We start from the raw sequence: 19,855 nt of genomic DNA, 5'->3' as shown, positions 1-19,855 counted from the left end.
AACTTTGTTTTTGTGGTTTTTTCATTAAGTAGATTCAAAATTGTAAAATCCCAAAGCACTCTGACCTGCTCGCCCTTTAGCGAGGAGAGAATTTTTTTGTACCCAGTCGAATCCTTCCAAAAGGGGTCATATTGAATGTGCCCATATAGGTTAAAGTGTTGAGTGTTTTGGTGGTCCCAATGAGCTGCTCATTTATAGAGCCTTTCCTCTAGGTAATTACTTTTATAGTACTTTAGTTGATTGGCAATGGGCTTATTGTAGTGATTCCGCTAGTTTTTTGGTGGTCCCAATAAGCTGCTCCTTTCTAGAGATTTTGCTCTAGCTACCGTAATATTTTATGCTGTAGTAGATAGGCAATGAGCTTGTTGTAGTGATTCTGTATTTACTTTCGCTAGCCTTTCTGTCCCTCCAACATGATTCTGCATTTTGTGTGGAAACCTTGGTTTTACATTCCTCTTTACAACTGTGCAATAGCAAAACCATGAAGCAACTCACATTGTGAAGTGTCTGATTTTGGTTCTTTATTTTTATTAGCTTTCTTTGCTGGGCAAAGCTTTATTATGGAACCGGAGTTGGTTTCTACAGAAGAAGTGGTGAATGCATTGCTGGAATACTTAGTTGGTCCTCGGTTGCCTTTGAAATCGTCTGCCTTTAAGGAACCTCCCACTCTTTCTCAGCAGCAGTCTGTAGCCAAACAGGTCTTCTTTGGTTTCTTCTCACCCTTTGCGGGTTCTCTCTTTACCTTGTATACTCATTGCGTGGTGTTCTTTTTGATATGATCTTTGACCCTTGACATTTGAAAAAGAAAGCATGCCCGATTTCAGTTTATTTTCTTCATTTATTAACTTGTTATTCCTTTCAAATATTCCTTCTAGTTAGTTTAAGACTTCTGAGGATAAGTTACAGTAGCAGTGTGTTTGAATAACGAGAACAGACTTCCATCTTGTTTCTCAATTCTTATCAACCTGATATAAAGTTAGTCCAGTTGAATGCGATTTAGAAAAATTCTTGGAATGGAGAAGATTAATTCATACGACTTGAACTCTATCTCTATATATAATATATCTATTATTTCAGTTGAAGGTACAGACATTCAATGTCATGCTCTTTATTGTAAACTAGTATGGTACCCGCGCTATGCATGGAAAATATTAGACATAATAATAATAAAAATTATTATCTTATTTTCTTGATCATTTTGTTTTTTATTATTGTTGAATTGTAAAATTTAAATCATTTAAATTTTGATCGACGGTCATTAATAAGGACCACCAAAGAAGGAAAAATGATTTTCCCCACCCTGTAGTACCTTTCAAGTGTTCAACATCATTCAATAATTGTTTACACCAAAAGTGAAACAAAAACAAATAATTCATCTTGATCTTCTATATAGGGTTGTAGTTATCATCAACGCATCTTCGGTTTCTCTCCTTCCACACAGTCACCACACACACACACACAGAGGAACTATTTGCCTCCTCTTTTTCTGTCTTGCAAATCCTCCAGCACTGTTCCAACATTCTAGTAGCCCCCCTGTAGTCTTGGTATATTCCATGTAACTTTTCATAAAATTGAAGTATGGATCAGCTTTGGCAACTTTATAAAAAATTGTAAGTGTTTCCAATAAGATCTCCAGCTAACTTTTGAATTCTTTTCCTTGTTCCTTTTTTCCCTCTTCAGTTGCATGCTGTTGTGTTACTTTACAACTACTACCAGAGGAAGGAAGATCCGCAGGCACAATATTTAGAATTTGAATCATTTTGCAAGTTGGCCATGACTCTGAAACCGGCTTTGATGTCATATATGAAGTTCATGAACCAATCAGATCTAACTTCCTCCAAGGACATGAACAATGATCTCTCGGTGACTGAAAAAGCAATCCAAGATGCGTGCAACATATCTTGCGCTTTGGATGCCTCAAAAGATGTTCCAGCTATCAACAAATGGCTAATTTCCAAAGTTTCTGTCTTATTACTAGACTCTAAGAAAGAAACTTGTTTTCTGAATTATTGTTCTGTTACTGAAGGGGTCTGGTCTCTCATAGAAAAATGTCTTGAGCTTCCCACTGCTGAAATAGAAGGTACGGTGGAGAGAAGAAAGAGGCAAACCAGTATGAGACCAGTGACAGTAGATCAAAAAGATGATGACTCTGGCTTTCAGCAACTTGCATTTTTGGCTGTCAAGGATGCAACTGGTACGTGAATTTCAGAATTATATTTGTAATATATTTCTAGATCGGCAAAAGTAATTTGTGCCTAATCAGCTCTATATTAACCAGACAGTCATAAGTTGATTTCTAAGTTCTTTGAATGCCTTTGCTAGCAACAAGCCTCTTAATTAGAGTTTCTCATGCCTGGGCAGAGAAAGAATTGATTAACAGAACATTGACCTAGGCAGTTGGATCTTTCTGTTCCGGTTTATAAAATGAACTGCTTGAGTTACAGGTGTGTCCTGATTTAGAGAGCATTTTATTATGTATGATACTTTGCTTCATGTGGAGCAGGTATTTCTAAGACTGACCTTGTGACTTTGGAGAAGCATGTGGTATATTCACTCACAAAAGAAAAGACAGCGTCTTGCTTTTACATTATGCAAAGTACCCGATCAATCAATCAAGACATTCTAATTTCTGTTAAGGAGATTATTGAGAGGTTAGTTCTTGTCATGTTAGCTGCTTTGGGTAGAAAATACCTTTTGTTTTTTTTAATCAAGGGTAGTGTAAGAGATGGGCTATTTCAACAAGAACTCTTGTATCTCTAATGTTAGAATAGCACATTTGTTTGATGATACTGCTACCTTTGTGTGAAGAAATGATATAATAGTTTCTCGAGTTCATCAATATTAGTACTTTCTTTGACACAATCTTGCTAGTCAGCAGAATGATTCATTTGTATAACTTTTTTTTTTTTTAAACAAAGACTCATTTGTATAACTTTGAGAGCAACTCAAAGTAGGTTTATGGCGTTAAATATGCTGAGTTTGAAGATTATAGTTTCGTTCTGTGTTGTTATGAGTCTAACATTGATAAACTTAGTCAAAGAACAATATCTAATTATTCACTACGTAAAGTAAATATACATAATTGCTTGTATGATTTGTTAATAGCATTAATTCATGTATTCTGGTACCTTTTGCTACTAGAAAAATGAAAAGTGACAAGTGTTTATCTGAGTAGCTTACAGGGTCCATTGGTGAAAAGGAGTTCTGGTAGTTGGTCTGCTACAGAAGTAGTTGAGTACTTTCATCTGCTTCCCTATGCCAATATCATAGCAACCTTTTTCCTGAGGTACCTTCAATTTCAATTGGCCTTTATTTGTGGTGAGCTGTCAATAGATTTTGCTTTTATAGTCATTGCTGCCTGGCTTAACATGTCTTTCTGTCTCAGCCATATTTGCTTAGTTCCTTGGTATATAGAAGACTTTCAGTTACATCATTCATTCCTTCTGAAGCTTGAGTACATTTGGATACTACTATATTAACCTTTATGATGCAGTTCTTATTCTTGGTTTTTGTTCTTCAAGTTGATACATGTATACTGAAATTGAACTTGAGGGTTGGGCCTAGCTGTTCTTGCACCATTCTACATGTTGCTTAACAACTTTGTGTGATCAAATTGACAAATGCCAACATATGAGTAACTTATGTTTTGTTCTTTTGCTTGATTCCATTAGTCCTAACAAATCATTGAACAAGACTTTTACCGTAAGGAAAATATAAGGAAATTAGTTGTGAATATGGTGCTAAAAGAACATCATACCCACCTTTATTTAGAGAGCTTTTTTTGATAACTGAGAAATGCCTGGCTAGTGGTGCTGGGTTTGAAACTTGGTAGATAACAACTCTGCCCTTCTCCACTTAAATATTGTCTGTGGAAGGGGTTGAACCCATGACGTGCGCCTAACCACACATCACAAGCTGCACTCTTACCACTAGAAGCCCTAGGGATGTAAAGAACTTTATTTTTGAGAATTAGAAACAACTGATTTACTTAGGTAAGTTGGTACTAATTCATCATCAAATTTCTTTTAAGGTAATATACTTAATTGTACATAACAAACTTACTTGCAAGATTGAGCTATTTTCAGTTGAATGATGCATTATAGTGAAAGATTTAGTCCTCTTTAGCTCTGTTTATGCTGGGAGCTTATACTGTATATACTGTATGTATGTGCATAGACCTGATCAAAATATGTATATCCATTGAGTTAAGATGGCGGAGGGGGAGGGGGGAGCCAAGTTAAGATGTATGCATATGTATATTTTACTGTACTGCAGGTTCTTGTGTGTTCCAATTGTTGGGTTGTGATATAAGATGTTATATGACTGGAATTGATGCAGGGAGGTTTTTGGTTTGGAGGGCTCAAATACCAGAAGCCATGAGGATATAACAGGCAATTGTAAAAAAGAAATTTCTGAGAGCAGAATCTCATTGGTTGATCAAAACTCGGGCAATGTAAGCATCATGACTGCTATAGGTTCAGAAAGTGCTTGCAGTAATGTGGCCAATGATGTGTATGACAGAAAGGTCAACCCTGCAGACGCTTTTGGTGCAGAAGTTGTTGCCGACAGTGGGTGTGAAAGGAAAACAGGGGACCAGAAAGATTTTGGGAAGGAAAATGGTCTGCATCATCACCACGAAACAGTGAGGACCCATGGGAGATTTAGTGGTAAAGCCAAAAAGACAAGTGCTAGTAATGGAAACCAGGGCGTTGAGGAGAAGGTTAAAAAGATTGAAGGAAAGACGCCTGATGAAAGTTATGAAGCTTTAATTGGAACCAAGTCAGATAGTATAAACCTTGAAATTTCAGAGGCAAAACACGGTGATGGTTGCCATGAAAAAGTTGGCCATTCTACTGTTGGTCAAGAAGCAACTGCGGTAGGTGGCCCCGATAATATATGGAAAAGTGAAGAAGCAGGAAGCGATGGTTCAATTAAAAATACAGGAATTGTAGATCTCAGTGGTAATAAGCTAACTAATGTCAACTTGAAATGTTTAAATGATACAAGTAACAAGGTACAACATGAAAATAGCAGAGACTATGAGGATTCAACTGTAAAAGAACTGCATGCTATCATCAATCACCCAAGGACACCAGAAGAGAAAACTGAGGAGCTGGTGAAGTCCACCAAAGGCTGTGAAATCAATGATTATAATGATATGGAGTTAGCTGGTGCTCATCTTGAAACTTTGGAGGTGAAAACTAATGATGGTCATCACTTTTCTAGTTCTCCTACTAGGCCTCAGAGGATGGAAATTGATGCATGTATTCCCTTCTCCAAAAATGGAAATAACAGCAAGGATTGTGAGCTCATCAAAAAAGTTTATCATCAGCAGAAAAAGAGGACGAGGGAGAGTGGTGGAGAAATCATTGGAAGTGGTATAATTGGCAAGGTAGACAATTTCAGTTAATGTAGTAAAATTTATTGATTTACGATGCATTAGTCTTGTTTGTTTTTACTAATCCTCCCTTTCTCTTTTAAAGAGCATTCATGAAATTGCCCACTTGGGATGAGTTAATGATCAATATTTCAAACGAAAGAAATTTCATCTAGAAATAGCAGAATTTTATTTTAATAGACCTCTTCTCTTCTTTTCCCAAAAGTTTCTGCATTTGTGTATGCTTTGCGGGTCCAAACAACAGACATTAATCCATCCTTGAATTGCAGTTCTTAGTGATAGATTTAGTAGTAGTGACACTAATAAGCATAATGGCATGACATTAATAAGAAGTAGTAATACTGCTAATTATTATAGCAGAGGTTTTGGATGATACACATTATTTCTTTTAATGTGTCTTCCTCAAGCCTTGTACAAGGGAGACATCCACTTGATACCTTGATCTAGTTGTTGTAATTGTTATTTTGCTTATAAGCAAAACTTGATGATCTTATCAAATAGAAGTAACTAGTCTTTGTAATGCTTCATTTTCCGACCTCTTCCCCTTCAAATTATCATACATTAAAGTGTATAATCCCATTGGTGTCAATAGTGTTTGAACACTTCCCTATTATGGGTATTAGCAATCATTATTACATTATATAAAAATGAATGTGCCAACAAACTAATTTGCCCTAGCTAACATGTTAATTTGCACTTCAAAATGATATTTGGAAATGAATGTATAGGCCTTCACATTTTCTCTTGCTTTAAAGGATCTTGGTGGGGTTGCATTCTGAGCAATATAATGTAACCATGTGTAGGGTTTTAGGTTCAGAGTATGTTAATGTCTAGCTTAGGCAAATGAAGTCAATTTACTTCGAATAATACAAATCAAATGCTTTCTTAGCTTTTGTTTAGTCAAATAAATAGTACGTGATTTTCAGTATATTGTTTATAAAAAAAGTTGGAGGTGCCACTTCAGGATTTCAGCTCACTATGCAATTTATTTGTGGCCGATAGGTATCTCAACCGGCTGGTTGTCGGTAAAAGTTGGTTCTTTTCTATCTTATATTTTATTTTACTTCTGTTGAAGTGGTGTTATTTCCAATTTAAGCCTATCTTTTCTTCTTAATCCATGCAATATATGAAACCTGTGTCGCTATCTTTGTGATTGTGTTCCACATTGCCAGTGAATCTTTCCCTTCTCATGTTGTTACAATGCTTAACTAGCATGGACATAAAAGAAAAAAAGTATCCTCATGTTACTATATTGAGCTTTATGAAATTATGCTTTAGAGTTGAGATAATAGATGAAATGGTAGCTTGTAAAAGAGATACTACAAGAAGTTGATAAGGGAAAAATATCGTGGTTTTAATGTGAGTAGGCAGAAATAATGAACTTTGCCTTTTTGAAAAAAAATAAAGAAGTCAAAAAGATTGGATGAACTAGATTGGATATCTAGGTTTAGGAATTCTGTGGTGGAGGTTATAGTATATTCTTTGGGAAAGGACATACAACTGCTGCCCTTTTTTTTGATGATAGTGGTGTCTAGGCCAAGTTGGGCGCACCTTGACACAAGTACTTGGTAATTTTACCCACCAAGGCTTGGGCAGATGAGAAGAAATCACTTAGTGTTTTTTGCCTCTGCTATGGGAATTGGACCTGTAACCTAGGTTCTCCTCCAACTTAATTGCCCACTAGGTGACTCCCTTGGGTGCCAACTTAAGTTGATATATGTCCTTATCTTTTCCAATTTTTTTCCTGGAGATGGGAAGAGGGGTCTGCATTCTTCATTTGTTGTCATAATTGATACCAAACCTTATTTGCAGGCAGAAAGAGCTGATGAGGTGAAGGCTGATAAAGACAACCTTTCCACTATCTCACCCAATCGAAATGGGATTTCTGTGGCACATACTCGACTTGTTCCTTGCAAGCATGAATCTACAGATATAGGCGATTTACAAACTGTTTTGGCTTCAAAAGAGGAGGCTTTGACAAAAAGTTCGCTTGAAGTTCTTCTTCAAAAACGACAGAAACTGGTAATTTTACGTTTGGTATGAAGTAGAGTACATGTGGTCAAGACATACTAATAGCACTAAGCAAATGACAAGACACTTGACCACACATACTCTTTTTTGAGAATCTTCGTTTGGATTTTTTTTTTTGGAACTGGTAACATTTTTGTGTATTAATAATAAACTACACAAAGGGTGTGTGGTCCCCCATATTTACATCCAGATGAGCAAAAAAATGAGCTCCTAGTCCTTAATCTCCTCATAAGGAATCTAGTACATCATAAGTTGATTCTAATTCGTCCAGGAACTGAGTGTGAACTTAGTTTCTAATTTTGGATTAAACAAAAGTCAAATGAAAAAACAATGAAATAAGATAGATTAAAATATACTTAAGAAGATCGAAGGAAAACGGAGAAACAAAAGTGGCCATATATTACTTATAAGGCCACATTTGTTTCTCCGTTTCCCTTCGATCTTCTTAAGTATTTTAATCTATCTTAATTCATTGTTTTTTCATCTGACTTTTGTTTAATCCAAAATTAGAAACTACGTTCACCCTTAGTTCCTTAAGTTGGACTGTTTTAAGACGAAGACTATGATGTATATTTTCCAAACCTGACCACTTAAAACTTGTGTCAATGTATCAAGCATTTCATCCTTCAAAATGTAGTCAGTAATTTATTATGGCCCTTAGTTATGCACCTTTAATGGGTCAAAAGTCTTGTGGGTTTTTCCTTTTTCTGTCTCTTATGCTTTAAGAACTAATTTACTATTAGTTTTCTCATTTCCAATATTGAAATTCTGTGGAGTAACTTTTTTAATCTGATCACTGGAGCCTACACTTTATATTTGGTTCTCAGTAATATTTGCATTCATTTCTTGGCAGTATGATCAACAGCTTAAACTTGGAGATGAAATTGCTTCATGTGATAAAAGTATTGAGAGAATCTTAGATGGTATGATTTCTATCTGAGGCTTTAGTAGCTTCGTTTTGTTTCAGTTGTTTGTGCTAGCATTACTCTTTTCACATGGCTTGGTACTGTATGGATCAAAAAAAAAATCTTCTGCTTGTTGTTTGTTTTTCCTCCCCCTCTCTTGTTTGATTCTCCTTAAAGAAATATAATGTGAATGAACTAAGTTTCCCTCCCAACTTAGTTGCCTCTGTATCTCCTTTTTTTTTTTGTTTTTGCAAGTAAGGATATTTATTAAAAATGGTATCAAGATGGTACAGAAAAGACTACAGGACCTAAACTACACCACTCGCTCCAAATAATACATATTTTCCCCTAATAAGTTTAAAAAATCCACTTCCATCATCTACAACGGAAAGAGGAATTCTATCCATCAAAGAAAACCAAAAATCCAGCAAGTCTCTAGGAAATGGAGCAAAGAAGCACCCCCACATACTTATCCATCCTATCAAGAGTACAACTATTAGTCCAAACACACAAATTCTTGATACATTTGTTTCTGACTCTGGGTATCTGCAGCCTTCGTATCTCCTTTTAGACCCATTTTTTTCCAAGCTGACGTGATGTGTAGTGGAAATGTCCTAACAAATTCAACCTTTTAGGAGATTCATCATAGCTAGACTGTTTTCATGATGGTTTCCTTTCTCTTGCTTCCTATTCTTTCTTCTTTGTGTTGGAGGGTGGTTAGGAGGTGAAGGGGAGCAGCGTGGTTGAGACCGAGATAGTATCAGGTGGCTAAGTTTCCTTGTGGTGGTCTTGATTCTTCATCAAGTTTTGGTAGTTTCTTGGAGTCTTGAACTGCTGTATCATGAACTTGAACTAAATTACTGCAGGTCAATGTGCTCATGTTTATTTTAATGCCTTGTAGGTGGCAAAGATAGTTTGGCTCTAAAAATAGATACGGTACTGGCCTTCTGTGATGAAATGTGCTTGAAGGATAGAGCTTCTATCCAAGAAGACAGCAATCAACATCACGAAGAGTTTGGCTTGATTCAACCAATGAGCGGAAGGAAATTGTCCAAAGCTGTACACACTCCATGATGTGCATGTCAGGCATGTTTTGGCATCAGAACTTACTTAAATTTTATGTCCTCTTTTATCAGTGTTTGTCTTGATCCTCTCCATATATATTATGATGTCTTGTGCTCTTGGTCAGGCAGTATGTCTGATAATTTGTTCCTTTGTTGAATGATCCTTGGAAATGCTTGTGTTTTTCATACAATATTGTCAGCCTTTCCTGCATGGGACTATATATTCTCTGTTATGATTGCTCACATACTTTAATTTTCTGTTCAGTATCTTAATTCTTACGAAGCATTTACTTTATTGTCATTTCCCCCCACTAAATATATTTTTTTTTTTTGGCTGGACTTGTATAAAGTGTTTCCATCATATAGTGTGTCAGCAACAGTTGCTGGTACGGTATTTTACATTGATGCAATTTTTTCTTTTCTCATAAAAGATGGTGTAACAGCCCACAGAAGCTGGTTGTTAGGCCCGAAAGGGGGTTCATTGTGAAACTTACATTAGGCAAATTTCACATCATAATGGGAGGGGAAAGTTAGGGGTCATATAAGGATTCAACTGTTGAGGTGCCTTTTGGGTTATTACCCTAGAGGAATGCAAAAGCCTTTCGGTGGTCCAGAGTTGCCAAAGTGAGCAATACCTTGGGTCCTTGAGCAGCCCAGAAATCTGTCTTCGTACTATTTCCCACAGTGATCCATATTGCCTCAAAACACTTGAATGTCCTTCGTTTTTTTATTGTGCATTGCTGCTAAAAGAACACCACCTTTTAACAGGAAACCCTTGACATTTCCTTCCCCGTTGTAATTTTCTTCAATTGTTTTTCTGGTGAATTCCCAAGTTTTTTTGTTGTTTCTATCCACTGATGTCTGTGCTACTGAACATAATGCATATTGGGGGGGGGGGGGGGGGGGGTTGTGTTCATCTGTTGGACAAGCTAATAATATCTATTTGTTGTCTGAATCACAATTTTCCCATGATAAATTGCTCACAACCTGATGGAATCTAATTTTATTACATTTAATGGTACCCATTCCTTAAAAATTCCCGATTCAACTAATCCTTGGAGTTCATTTTCTCATAGGTGGATTTCATACTGGAGTTACTGTAAATAGGGTTGGATTTCTACATTCTTGCGAGAGTGATCTGCATTCCAGCCCCCCTCTGAAGCACAGGAGTCAGCTGCATTTCAAATGATTACCCAATTACAGACTATGACAGACCACACCCATTAGATTTAATGTGGCAAAGAAACATCAACACCAATATTTTTGAATCCTATTAATGGCTATCATACCATAGTACTGTATTAGTACTGTCCAGAAGCAAAAATTGTTGTTTTAGAATATTACTTGGTTGCAACCGTATCAGTGCTTTGAACATTTATCAGGGCCAAATACATAATGGTGCCTTGAAATCAACTCTAGTTTATTGAAATGATGTCTATTGAGCACCTATATGTGTTGCCAGTATTGCCCGTGCTTAACTTAGCATTCTGGTTAACAAGTGTTATGCTGGATGTTCGAATCGAACATGGAGTTTTCATGTTGCTTAGAACTATATGCTTTCAGTGTTAGCAGTATCGGAAGGTAAATACAGTTTAAACACCAAAAGTAGAGAGAAATAAGGAGGAATTTAATCTTTGGATTTGATTCGTCTTTCTTGTGGCAATGGTGAACTCGTTAACCAGCTAGGTGAAATGAACTCAATACTTAGTTCAAAATTGTTAAGTTCCATTTTTGGAAAAGAGAATTGAGTTGTGCTCTTTAGCTTTTGAAGATGATTTAGGTTCAAGGACTATAATTTTACACGATATTAGAGCTAGATCCATTGATAGGCCGCGTTTCTTAATGTTTTTGGCCTTGTAATTCTGTTTTCACATTGATTGACTGAATGAGTTGTGCTCTTTCTATATGATCTCGGATAATTCTTTTTCTCATGAGCTAACTTAAGTTAGGATATGAGCTAACCCCTCATAATTTATTCTGGTCTCCAACAGCCAACAACCCATAGAGGAACCAATCAGTTTTTTCTTTTTGTCCTCCTCTTCCTTGCACGAGTGGACTTAGTAAATAGAAAGGAAAATAACAAAAATGTATAAGAAACAAGTCAATCTCTTGGGTCCCTTAATAATCAAAGAAAACCAATGAATGAACTCCAAGTGCACAAAACTAAGATAAGGCAAAGGAAAATAATTTGTAGTAAGAATGCTATATATTGATAATGTTGGTAATAATATTATCTAGAAGCAATCCACAGAAGGGGTGCCACGTGTCAACTTGTAAATCACAAATTGCAAGTCATCACTAATATTATTATCAAGGGACCATGCAAAGTGAAAATAAATAATTCATACTAAGTAGTGAGAGCAAAAGAAGAAAAAAGGTATAGGAGAAAATGGCAAGCACAGTAATGAGCTCATTGAGCCTAAAGCCAGCTTTCACTTTGGAGAAAACATCAGTGAAAGGGCTTCCATCACTTGCTAGATCTTCTTCTTCCTTCAAAGTTGTGGCTAGTGGTGTCAAGAAGCTTAAGACTGACAAACCCTATGGTATGTAATTTTCTATTCTTGCCACTTATTTAATTGAATTAGAGTCTAACTTACATACACAAACAATATTACAATATTTACATTATTAGTGTAGTTTTATTTGTCTTGATAGGTAATTTAACATGTCCATGTTTACTATTATAATTCCTTGTGATTTAGCTTTTAAGTCGTGACCTTAGCTTATAAATAGTATATGAAATATTTTATGTTGTCGATGTATATATTCGTCGAACTCTTGGGAAAAGGTGCATATTTACTCATGTATGTAATGACATGACTTAATTGTATCATCTGGTGTATTTTGGGGCTATATTTATACGCTTGTTAGCGAACCGTCTCGTATTTGTCCTTGATGTTAATTTGAGCTCTAGTTTAGATTGAGAGGATTTCAGGTGTCAGAATACTTAAGTAAAAAAGTTCAAATTTACCTTAGCGACTTTGAATATAGTTTAAAATTAATTACCTTGCTAGTCTAATATACTTCAAGTTAGAGCTATGTCAGGGTCAAGGGCTAATATAAGACAATACGTTAACACAAGGGTATGAATATCTGCTAAGTAGAGAGGAAATTAAGATAATTAATCCTTGTTCTCTCAACTCTTTGGTGAAAGCAGTTCGGTATACAAAGCATCCCATATTAGTAGGATTCAAGAAAGGGCCGCAGCCTAAGAGATGTGATGTAGACAATCTATCCTAATACAAATTATGTCTATATATTTGAAAAAAAACCAGAGATAAAATATTGTAATGCAAAATTAATACTACCTGCTGATTATGAAGTGGGCTTTGTTACTAGGAATTAATGGAAGCATGGCCTTGAGAGATGGCGTTGATGCCTCAGGCAGGAAGCCCAAGGTTTGTTTCTGCTTCTACCTTTGATATATATATAATAATTATCATTAATTAGTAGTAATATAACATTTCAAATATTTTTTTCAAAATAAAAGAATGTAGTATATAGCAATTGCTTTTCTGTAGTTTATAAGTGTGTATATTTTAATTTATGACTTTTCTAATATATGAGCAAAACATGGTGATGTTTAGGGAAAGGGTGTGTACCAATATGTTGACAAATATGGAGCTAATGTTGATGGATACAGGTTAGTTAAAAACTTCTTAATTTGTTTAATGTAATGCTTCACTAATAGAAAATGAAACAAATAATCTAATACTTTGTGTGATTTTGAAAATGCAGTCCCATCTACAACACAGATGAGTGGTCTCCAAGTGGTGATGTCTATGTTGGAGGTATGACTATTTACTCGAACTTCCTTTGTTAACTCGAACTATGTATATACACAACAACGTTAATAATAAAGTCGTACTCATTTTGAATCTACCGACTCTAGATCATGATTCACACATGTAATATAATTGCAGGTACTACTGGCTTAGCCATATGGGCCGTGACCTTGGTTGGCATTCTTGCAGGAGGTGCTCTCCTTGTCTACAACACAAGTGCTTTGGCACAGTAGATATTCTTGTTTTGTACTATTTTAAGTTGTATTCCAGATCGCATCATGTAATCTTTTCAAAAATACTTCAAAATATTTCCTGGCATCTTGATTAATATGTAATTGCTGTGATTTTACTGTGGATAATATTACACCTAATGTTCCTGTTTTAGGTTCTTATAATCTTAAATCTTTAAGTTTAGTCCTGATTGATTGCCTTCCATGAGACTCCACACAGTTATAGGGTAATCCAAGATTTGAAGTGTAAGGTTCCTGCAACGATCTCAAATTAATACAACAATAATATATAAGTTCACAGACAAATATTTAGTAGATTTCTTAATGCATAGAGCTAATGGGATAATAATACCAACGCAACACTAGATGGTACTTCCAATGCAAATGTTACAAGCAAAAATCTTCATTTGCCTCTGGCAAAGATCATCAAAATTTTGGCTAACAGTACAACAAAAACAAAGACAAAATATGCAGCAAAGAGCTAACACTCCTTTTCACCACCTTAACTCGAATTCTTCAGTTTTGGCTAAACGAATACCTAGTCGCCTAAGACGTCCAAATACAAGTTCTCCTGTTTGCCCAACAGGCAACCAGTCAAGCAATGAAGGACGTATGAATCTCCCTCTTCACGCAAAGAATATACATCTTTCTTCAAGAATCTGTAGTGTACAGAAATGGTCTCATACAAAGCAAATCTGGCAGTGACGCTTCGATTTTGCTCATTTCTAATGAAGAATTCAGATGGATGTCAATGCTGGTTGAGAAATGCTCTGTTGTCATAATCAGTCGAAGCAGAACTCTGATTCATGTTATTGCATCTCTTGAAGTGCATCTTCCTCTAGAAGCTGCGGCAGTGGATGTTTCAATGAAGAAGAGCCTAAAAACCCCGTTGTCTCTAGCACTGATGACCGAACCATCTGCTCAGGCAGATAGATAATGTCATCTCTCCGCCTCCAAAATATTGATTAACAGTGTACAAGAAACCTCTCAATATGTTAAGCTAATAACTACGATATATAAAAATATTATCTTCGTGTATGGGTACTATGACCACATAAATACAATTGCTGTCGCTCAAAAACTATGACCACATAAATGGTCGTAGTTTCCATCTGTTTTCCATCTAAAACAACAGCCTACAACCTCAAGACACCAGAACAAATCAGCTAACGAACATACCAAATATGCAAATAAACGTAGGATATTGTTTGGTTATTAGTTCTCTTTTATCATCAGGTTATTTATCCATTTAAACCTCCCAGGTTATGTTTAGATATTGAACTTGTATCTTACACAATATGACAACTAAAACCCTTACAAAATGCACCTAAAAAGGAGGGCATATACCTTTTCTATTTCTTCAGAGAGAAGAGGATTTTCTCTCAAATATTGCAATGCTTTCTCTCGTCCCTGTCCCAGCCTTCATTAAAAGTATCAAGAATCAGTGACTGACTCACACAAGATAAGTAATATAGTAAAACATCAATAAACAGTGCTGAGTCACATAATATTGGTAATGAACCTTGCAAGACTCAGCTCACTGAAGTATAAGACAAATCTTTGATTAATCTTAGGTTCTGCAACAATAATCAGTTGCTCAGACAGTTTTCAATCACATTGAAAGTCAATTTCTTGCTTATTCTTACTACTTTAAATTATTTCCATCAGCAACCACATAAAGTATGAGGTCTATCAATTCTCCTAAGCTGTTTTCTTTTCATTTGAGTATAAGCTCTGACATTTCTAGTACAGCATGTGGAAAATTCCCAGAATCTTGAGTGGTCATGACAAAAATATGCAAATATTTCTGTTGGGATATGGAGTTTCATAAATTAAAAGTTTAGTAAGCTTCTTGGGAGTCCCTATATTATAGGGAAAACTGCAAAATGTACTAACCGATGCTCTCCGTAGTTATACCATGAACCTTTCTTAGCCACCACCTCAATCAGTTCAGCACAATCTAATACACAACCCTGCAAAAAGTCAATTTCAGGAACAGAATTTGAGCCAAACACTAAGGAAAAGAAAGATAAAAATGCCACAAACCAGCTTGCTCACTCCTTCTCCAAACATAATTTCAAACTCTGCTTGCTTGTATGGTCTAGAAACCTAAGAAGGAAAAGAGCAAGACCAATTAGCATGTTGGCACCATAATCAGCAAGAAGATGCAAACAGTAAAAGACCAGATGTATAATGTATACTGGCAATTTCTTTCATGTTCCTGTATTTGCTAAAAGAGATTTAAAAATAAATAGAGGTATTCGCTAAAAGAGACCTCTGAGTGGATGCACCACTAATGTAGCTACATAAAGTCTTCAACAATATACACCAATTTACAATAATCATACAATGGAATCACCATGCTTCTAGTGCAGGAAATCCAATAACCATGATAACCTTTATTATGCAAATGTCAGCTTTATAGTTTTAAGCACTGAACACTTGTATAACTGAACCATTATCATATGTTTTCCATTCCACAAACATAATACTGATGCCACCACATTGAATAATTATGACATGAAGCAGTTTTACCTTACTCTTTTGAACTCTCACTCGGACCTTAATGCCCACTTCCTCATCTCCTTTTGCCTGAAGGGAAGAGTAACAATTTTTTCATAAAGAGACTTAAATGAGTGAAAATAAAAAATCTAATAGCCGACTGAGCAGTTCTGCACTCACAGATTTTATCTTCCCTGTAGAACGGATTTCAAGTCGAACGGAGGCGAAAAACTTCAAGGCAATCCCTCCACTTGTGACCTCAGGATTTCCGTAATAAACACCAATCTGATTCGAAACATAGTAATTACTTTCATTCATCAAGTAAAACCACAAGTTACGATGAGAATTATGCTAGTTTATGAAGTTAATCACAATGGAAGCAAGAATGACAAGTTTCCGTTGACAAGATTATCCATCATCTGTGACCTATAGCTCACGGGTTCTACACGGAATCAGCCACTAATGCTTACATTAGGGTAGGCTGTCCCATTACCTGGACCCTAGTGAACGCAGGATGCTTTATGCACCGGGCTGCCGTTTCAGTACTTGAAAAGAGTACACTGCAATTTCTAAGTCAAGAATACCTTGTATCTTATCTGATTGAGGAATATAAGAGTACATCCAGCTTTGGAAGCATTGCCTGACATTTTACGTAAAGCTTGACTCATCAGGCGCGCTTGTAAACCCATTTGCTGCATCCCAATTTCTCCCTGCACAAAATAAGAGACCAGGAAATCAGGAACTGGTGGGAACAATTTAACTTTCTAATTTTTTCAGAAAATTAAAATGTTGGCTTACCTCAATTTCAGCGCGTGGAGTAAGGGCTGAGACTGAATCAATGCAAATGAGATCTACAGCACCTGATCTACACATCCGGTCTGCGACTGAGACAGCCAAAAGTTTGGTTGACAGTACAAACTCTAGTAAGACCACCATGATCACTGACAAGGTTGCTAGCGCAAAAAATGAAAAATCATTTCTAATGGTGTAATCAAGGGTAAAGTGTTACTTTCTAGAGCCATCTCTCCATTATCAGGCTGGCAGACAATCAAATTCTCTACATCTACTCCAAGTGCTTTGGAGTATGCAGGATCAAAAGCATGCTCAGCATCAACAAGCATTGCATTGCCTCCTAGCTTCTGCATAACAAAATTTAACATTTTATAATCTGTCTCACTTTACATGAGAACATTTTTTAGTAATAAACCTAAGGCAAGTGGTTTCAGTTTATTGGTCACAATAATAAAGTTCCAATGGACACTGGAAGGATTCTAAGTTTGCTTTCTAGACTTCCAAATTGTCCATTATTTTCTTTCCACTTCATCTATAGATATAAGCATATGACTTCCTTTTTCATCAAAATGATCAACTGCCCCCTCCCTTCCAAGTGCAGCCCCATGCCTGTAGAAGTTCCAAACTGATGGGTAGAATAAACCAAACACATACTGCACCTGTACTTCTGCAATAGCATGGAGAGCTAAGGTAGTCTTTCCACTACTTTCAGGCCCATATATCTGTAAAGAAAAATATGAGGAAAGCAATTAGACAACAAATTGCAGCAACCTTGTTAATATTCCACATGCTCATATCAGATGAGAAGTTCAGGATGTAGACAAACATCAGAATCAAATACCCCAGCCTATCAATGAAATAGTTTTCTAACAAAATCACTCTATCAACTGGTCACTATAACTGTTCTATGCATCTTCATGTAGGATTACTTCACTGATGTGTAATCAAAACCAACAATTAGTAGTAATAACCAAGCAGCCAAGCATTTGAAACCAAATAGATGGTGAATAACCAGTAATAACTAACGCATACTGAAAATATAAATGATAAAAGTAGAAAAATTTACACCTCAACAATTCTGCCTTTGGGAATGCCACCACCTAAAGCAAAGTCTAGCGTCAAGCAGCCACTCGGAAAAGTTTCACTGCATAAAGAAGCAGATACACAAATGCTTGTAAAACTGATATAAAACTTTGTAGTCTAACTAGGATCAAAATTTTGTGCAGAATATTTTTCTCCTTTTTCATTTTCTTCTTCTTTTCCCCAAAACATTTCATGTTTGTTCATATGTTTTCTGTGCAGGAAGTTAATATAACTTTTTTTGAATTCAGGAAAAAATTGCATACACCAGAGCTCCGCCAGCACTACCCAATCTAGTAACGCTTCCTTTGCCAAACGAGCTGTTTATATCGTTCATTGCAGCATCCAATGCTTTTTGCTGAAGCAGGAGTTAGGGAAGTCAGTCCCATGGAAATCTTCAGTAAAGCAACATACAGAAATATAAATACACACACGTAGAGAGAGAAAGAGATACCCGGTCGAGAAACCGAGCGTCAGAATCAGGAGAGAAAGCGCCATTGATTTTATGGTCAAATTCCGAACGAACCCTAATTCCACGTGCTGGAAATTGAGGACGAGATACTTTCTGATAGAATTTTACTGAAGTTGAGTAGCTTTGGGATTTGTAACCAATTTTGGAGCCAAAAAACTGAGCTTTCACTGGGAAAGTTAACTCCATTAAAGTTTCTAGCTTAAAGCTCCGTTCTCTTTGACTACAAAGTTCAAGCGGATTGGAAAATATTGCTATACTTAAGCTCAGTTCTCCTTGCTGAAGAAGGAGCTTAGGCTATGCTGTCGTCGGAGTTCCATGGCGCCATTGTCGACGTTGTTTAGATATTTTTTTTCTATTTTGAAGCCCAAAACGTAAACGTGGACCTATTCTTAAAGCCTTACACATGGGCCTATTCTTAAAGCCCAACTAACGTGTGTGTTCAAGTATCTTGCAGACTGAAGCCCAGCACTATTGAAGCTTAGCTAGCCCATTCTGGGAGTCCATCGTGCATGTATCACTTGTTAATATTTAGTCATCATTTACATTTACAGTGTAATTAAACAGATAACCACTCTTTAAAGTAAGGTTTTTTAGCATATGGATAGTTTTTCAATTTGTTTGTTACTAATATTTATTCATCATTTGAAATGTAATTGAGAAATAACTTTTTTTTAAGTTGAGAACAATTCGGACAAAACTCAATATGGACAAATTACAGAAATACACACCTTTTGTTTCACTTATTTTCATTATCACCTATTACTTTTAAAAATCTCCAAAATCCCTTATTTCTTAAATGTATCTGAGTTGCATATTAATGTATCTGAGCTAGTATTTAATGTATCCGAGCTACATATTAATGTATCTGAGCCAATATTTAATGTATCCGAGCTACATATTATGTATCCGAACTAGTTTTTAATGTATCCGAGACAGTATTTAATGTATCCGAGCTTCAATTATTGTATTCGGTTTTTTAAATTTTTAAGGGATTAATGTAATTAGAAACTTATTAGGGATAGATTGTAATTTCATAGTAAAACTATGGGATTTATGTAATTTATATAATAACGTTGGCATAAGCAGTTCACACTCCAATAATATATATATTGAAATAGACCATGATCAGTGAAGTAATTCTAAAAAGATTATTTCCATTCATGATACCTCCTCTTATAAGTTTCTTAAAATTATAATAAAAGATTATTTCAGTCATGCTACCTACATCTTCGAATTCCAACAATATCAAAACGGAACTCTTTTTTTTCTTTTCGTATCTTAGCTAGAGAAATGTAATTGTTTAAATATTCACATATATATCCTAAGTTACTTAAAAATATATTTTGTGGTTGCCATTTTGGTCTCATAAGATATACTCAAGCTTCTACATATGACATAATTATAATATATGTTCTGTCTGCGTGTTTATGTATATACCTTTCAAATGTCAAGCGTCATATCTTGGAGCACACGGGAGTTTGACTTTGAAATATGCAAGTGAATCAACCTAATCTCAACAACATATCGAGAATGAATTAGGAAAGAAACTAGAAAAATCCAAAAATCATATGTTTGAATTACCTAAAAGTGCCAAAT

At 35.8% G+C, this 19,855-nt stretch overlaps 3 protein-coding genes across 4 annotated transcripts in view; 2 read left to right on the top strand and 1 right to left on the bottom strand.

Moving 5' to 3' along the window:
* LOC125809295 (photosystem II 10 kDa polypeptide, chloroplastic) overlaps window positions 1–13,578 on the top strand; it is a 204,526-nt gene extending 190,948 nt beyond the window's left edge. Inside the window, exons 2-6 of the mRNA XM_049488955.1 lie at window positions 11,778–11,941; window positions 12,738–12,796; window positions 12,986–13,041; window positions 13,137–13,189; window positions 13,322–13,578. Of these exons, the coding sequence (XP_049344912.1) occupies window positions 11,788–11,941; window positions 12,738–12,796; window positions 12,986–13,041; window positions 13,137–13,189; window positions 13,322–13,416 (417 nt within the window). The 5' untranslated portion in view covers window positions 11,778–11,787 and the 3' untranslated portion in view covers window positions 13,417–13,578. The remainder of the gene's footprint in view (window positions 1–11,777; window positions 11,942–12,737; window positions 12,797–12,985; window positions 13,042–13,136; window positions 13,190–13,321) is intronic.
* Window positions 539–9,456, top strand: LOC125809020 (uncharacterized). Of its 2 annotated transcripts, XM_049488698.1 has the most exons (8): window positions 539–698; window positions 1,681–2,194; window positions 2,504–2,651; window positions 3,176–3,286; window positions 4,339–5,392; window positions 7,211–7,420; window positions 8,283–8,352; window positions 9,236–9,456. In XM_049488698.1, the coding sequence occupies exons 1-8, from the start codon at window positions 561–563 to the stop codon at window positions 9,406–9,408; spliced, it is 2,418 nt and encodes an 805-aa protein (XP_049344655.1). In that variant the 5' UTR covers window positions 539–560; the 3' UTR covers window positions 9,409–9,456. The 2 variants fall into 2 exon arrangements, with proteins under 2 accessions (XP_049344655.1, XP_049344663.1); XM_049488706.1 differs by lacking the exon at window positions 8,283–8,352 and having other exon boundaries at window positions 9,236–9,416.
* A 227-nt stretch (window positions 13,579–13,805) lies between the features above and the next one.
* Window positions 13,806–18,596, bottom strand: LOC125809175 (DNA repair protein recA homolog 1, chloroplastic). Its single transcript, XM_049488835.1, has 13 exons — window positions 18,242–18,596; window positions 18,054–18,145; window positions 17,776–17,851; window positions 17,367–17,429; window positions 16,925–17,054; window positions 16,714–16,799; window positions 16,500–16,625; window positions 16,096–16,200; window positions 15,949–16,005; window positions 15,460–15,522; window positions 15,310–15,386; window positions 14,761–14,833; window positions 13,806–14,330 (listed from the first exon to the last, which is right to left on the bottom strand). Exons 1-13 carry the CDS (start codon window positions 18,443–18,445, stop codon window positions 14,223–14,225), a joined length of 1,260 nt encoding a protein of 419 aa, XP_049344792.1. The 5' UTR covers window positions 18,446–18,596; the 3' UTR covers window positions 13,806–14,222.
* Window positions 18,597–19,855: the final 1,259 nt, after the last annotated feature.

Source organism: Solanum verrucosum, unplaced genomic scaffold (genome assembly GCF_900185275.1).
Source record: "Solanum verrucosum unplaced genomic scaffold, falcon-dt-bn FXZP01000277.1, whole genome shotgun sequence".
In the NCBI taxonomy this organism is placed as follows: domain Eukaryota; kingdom Viridiplantae; phylum Streptophyta; class Magnoliopsida; order Solanales; family Solanaceae; genus Solanum; species Solanum verrucosum.
The sequence above is the reverse complement of the archived record's forward strand: the minus strand, read 5'-3'. Positions and strand labels throughout refer to the sequence as shown.

Coding starts and splice junctions, on each gene's coding strand:
- LOC125809175 (XM_049488835.1), bottom strand. CDS start 18,445: ATGGAGTTAACTTTCCCAGTGAAAGCTCAGTTTTTTGGCTCCAAAATT. Junction 16,800..16,924: donor TGGAGAGATGGCTCTAGAAA/GTAACACTTTAC, acceptor TGGCTGTCTCAG/TCGCAGACCGGATGTGTAGA. Junction 16,006..16,095: donor CTACAGGGAAGATAAAATCT/GTGAGTGCAGAA, acceptor TCTTCCCTTCAG/GCAAAAGGAGATGAGGAAGT.
- LOC125809020 (XM_049488698.1), top strand. CDS start 561: ATGGAACCGGAGTTGGTTTCTACAGAAGAAGTGGTGAATGCATTGCTG. Junction 2,195..2,503: donor GGCTGTCAAGGATGCAACTG/GTACGTGAATTT, acceptor CATGTGGAGCAG/GTATTTCTAAGACTGACCTT. Junction 3,287..4,338: donor ATAGCAACCTTTTTCCTGAG/GTACCTTCAATT, acceptor GAATTGATGCAG/GGAGGTTTTTGGTTTGGAGG.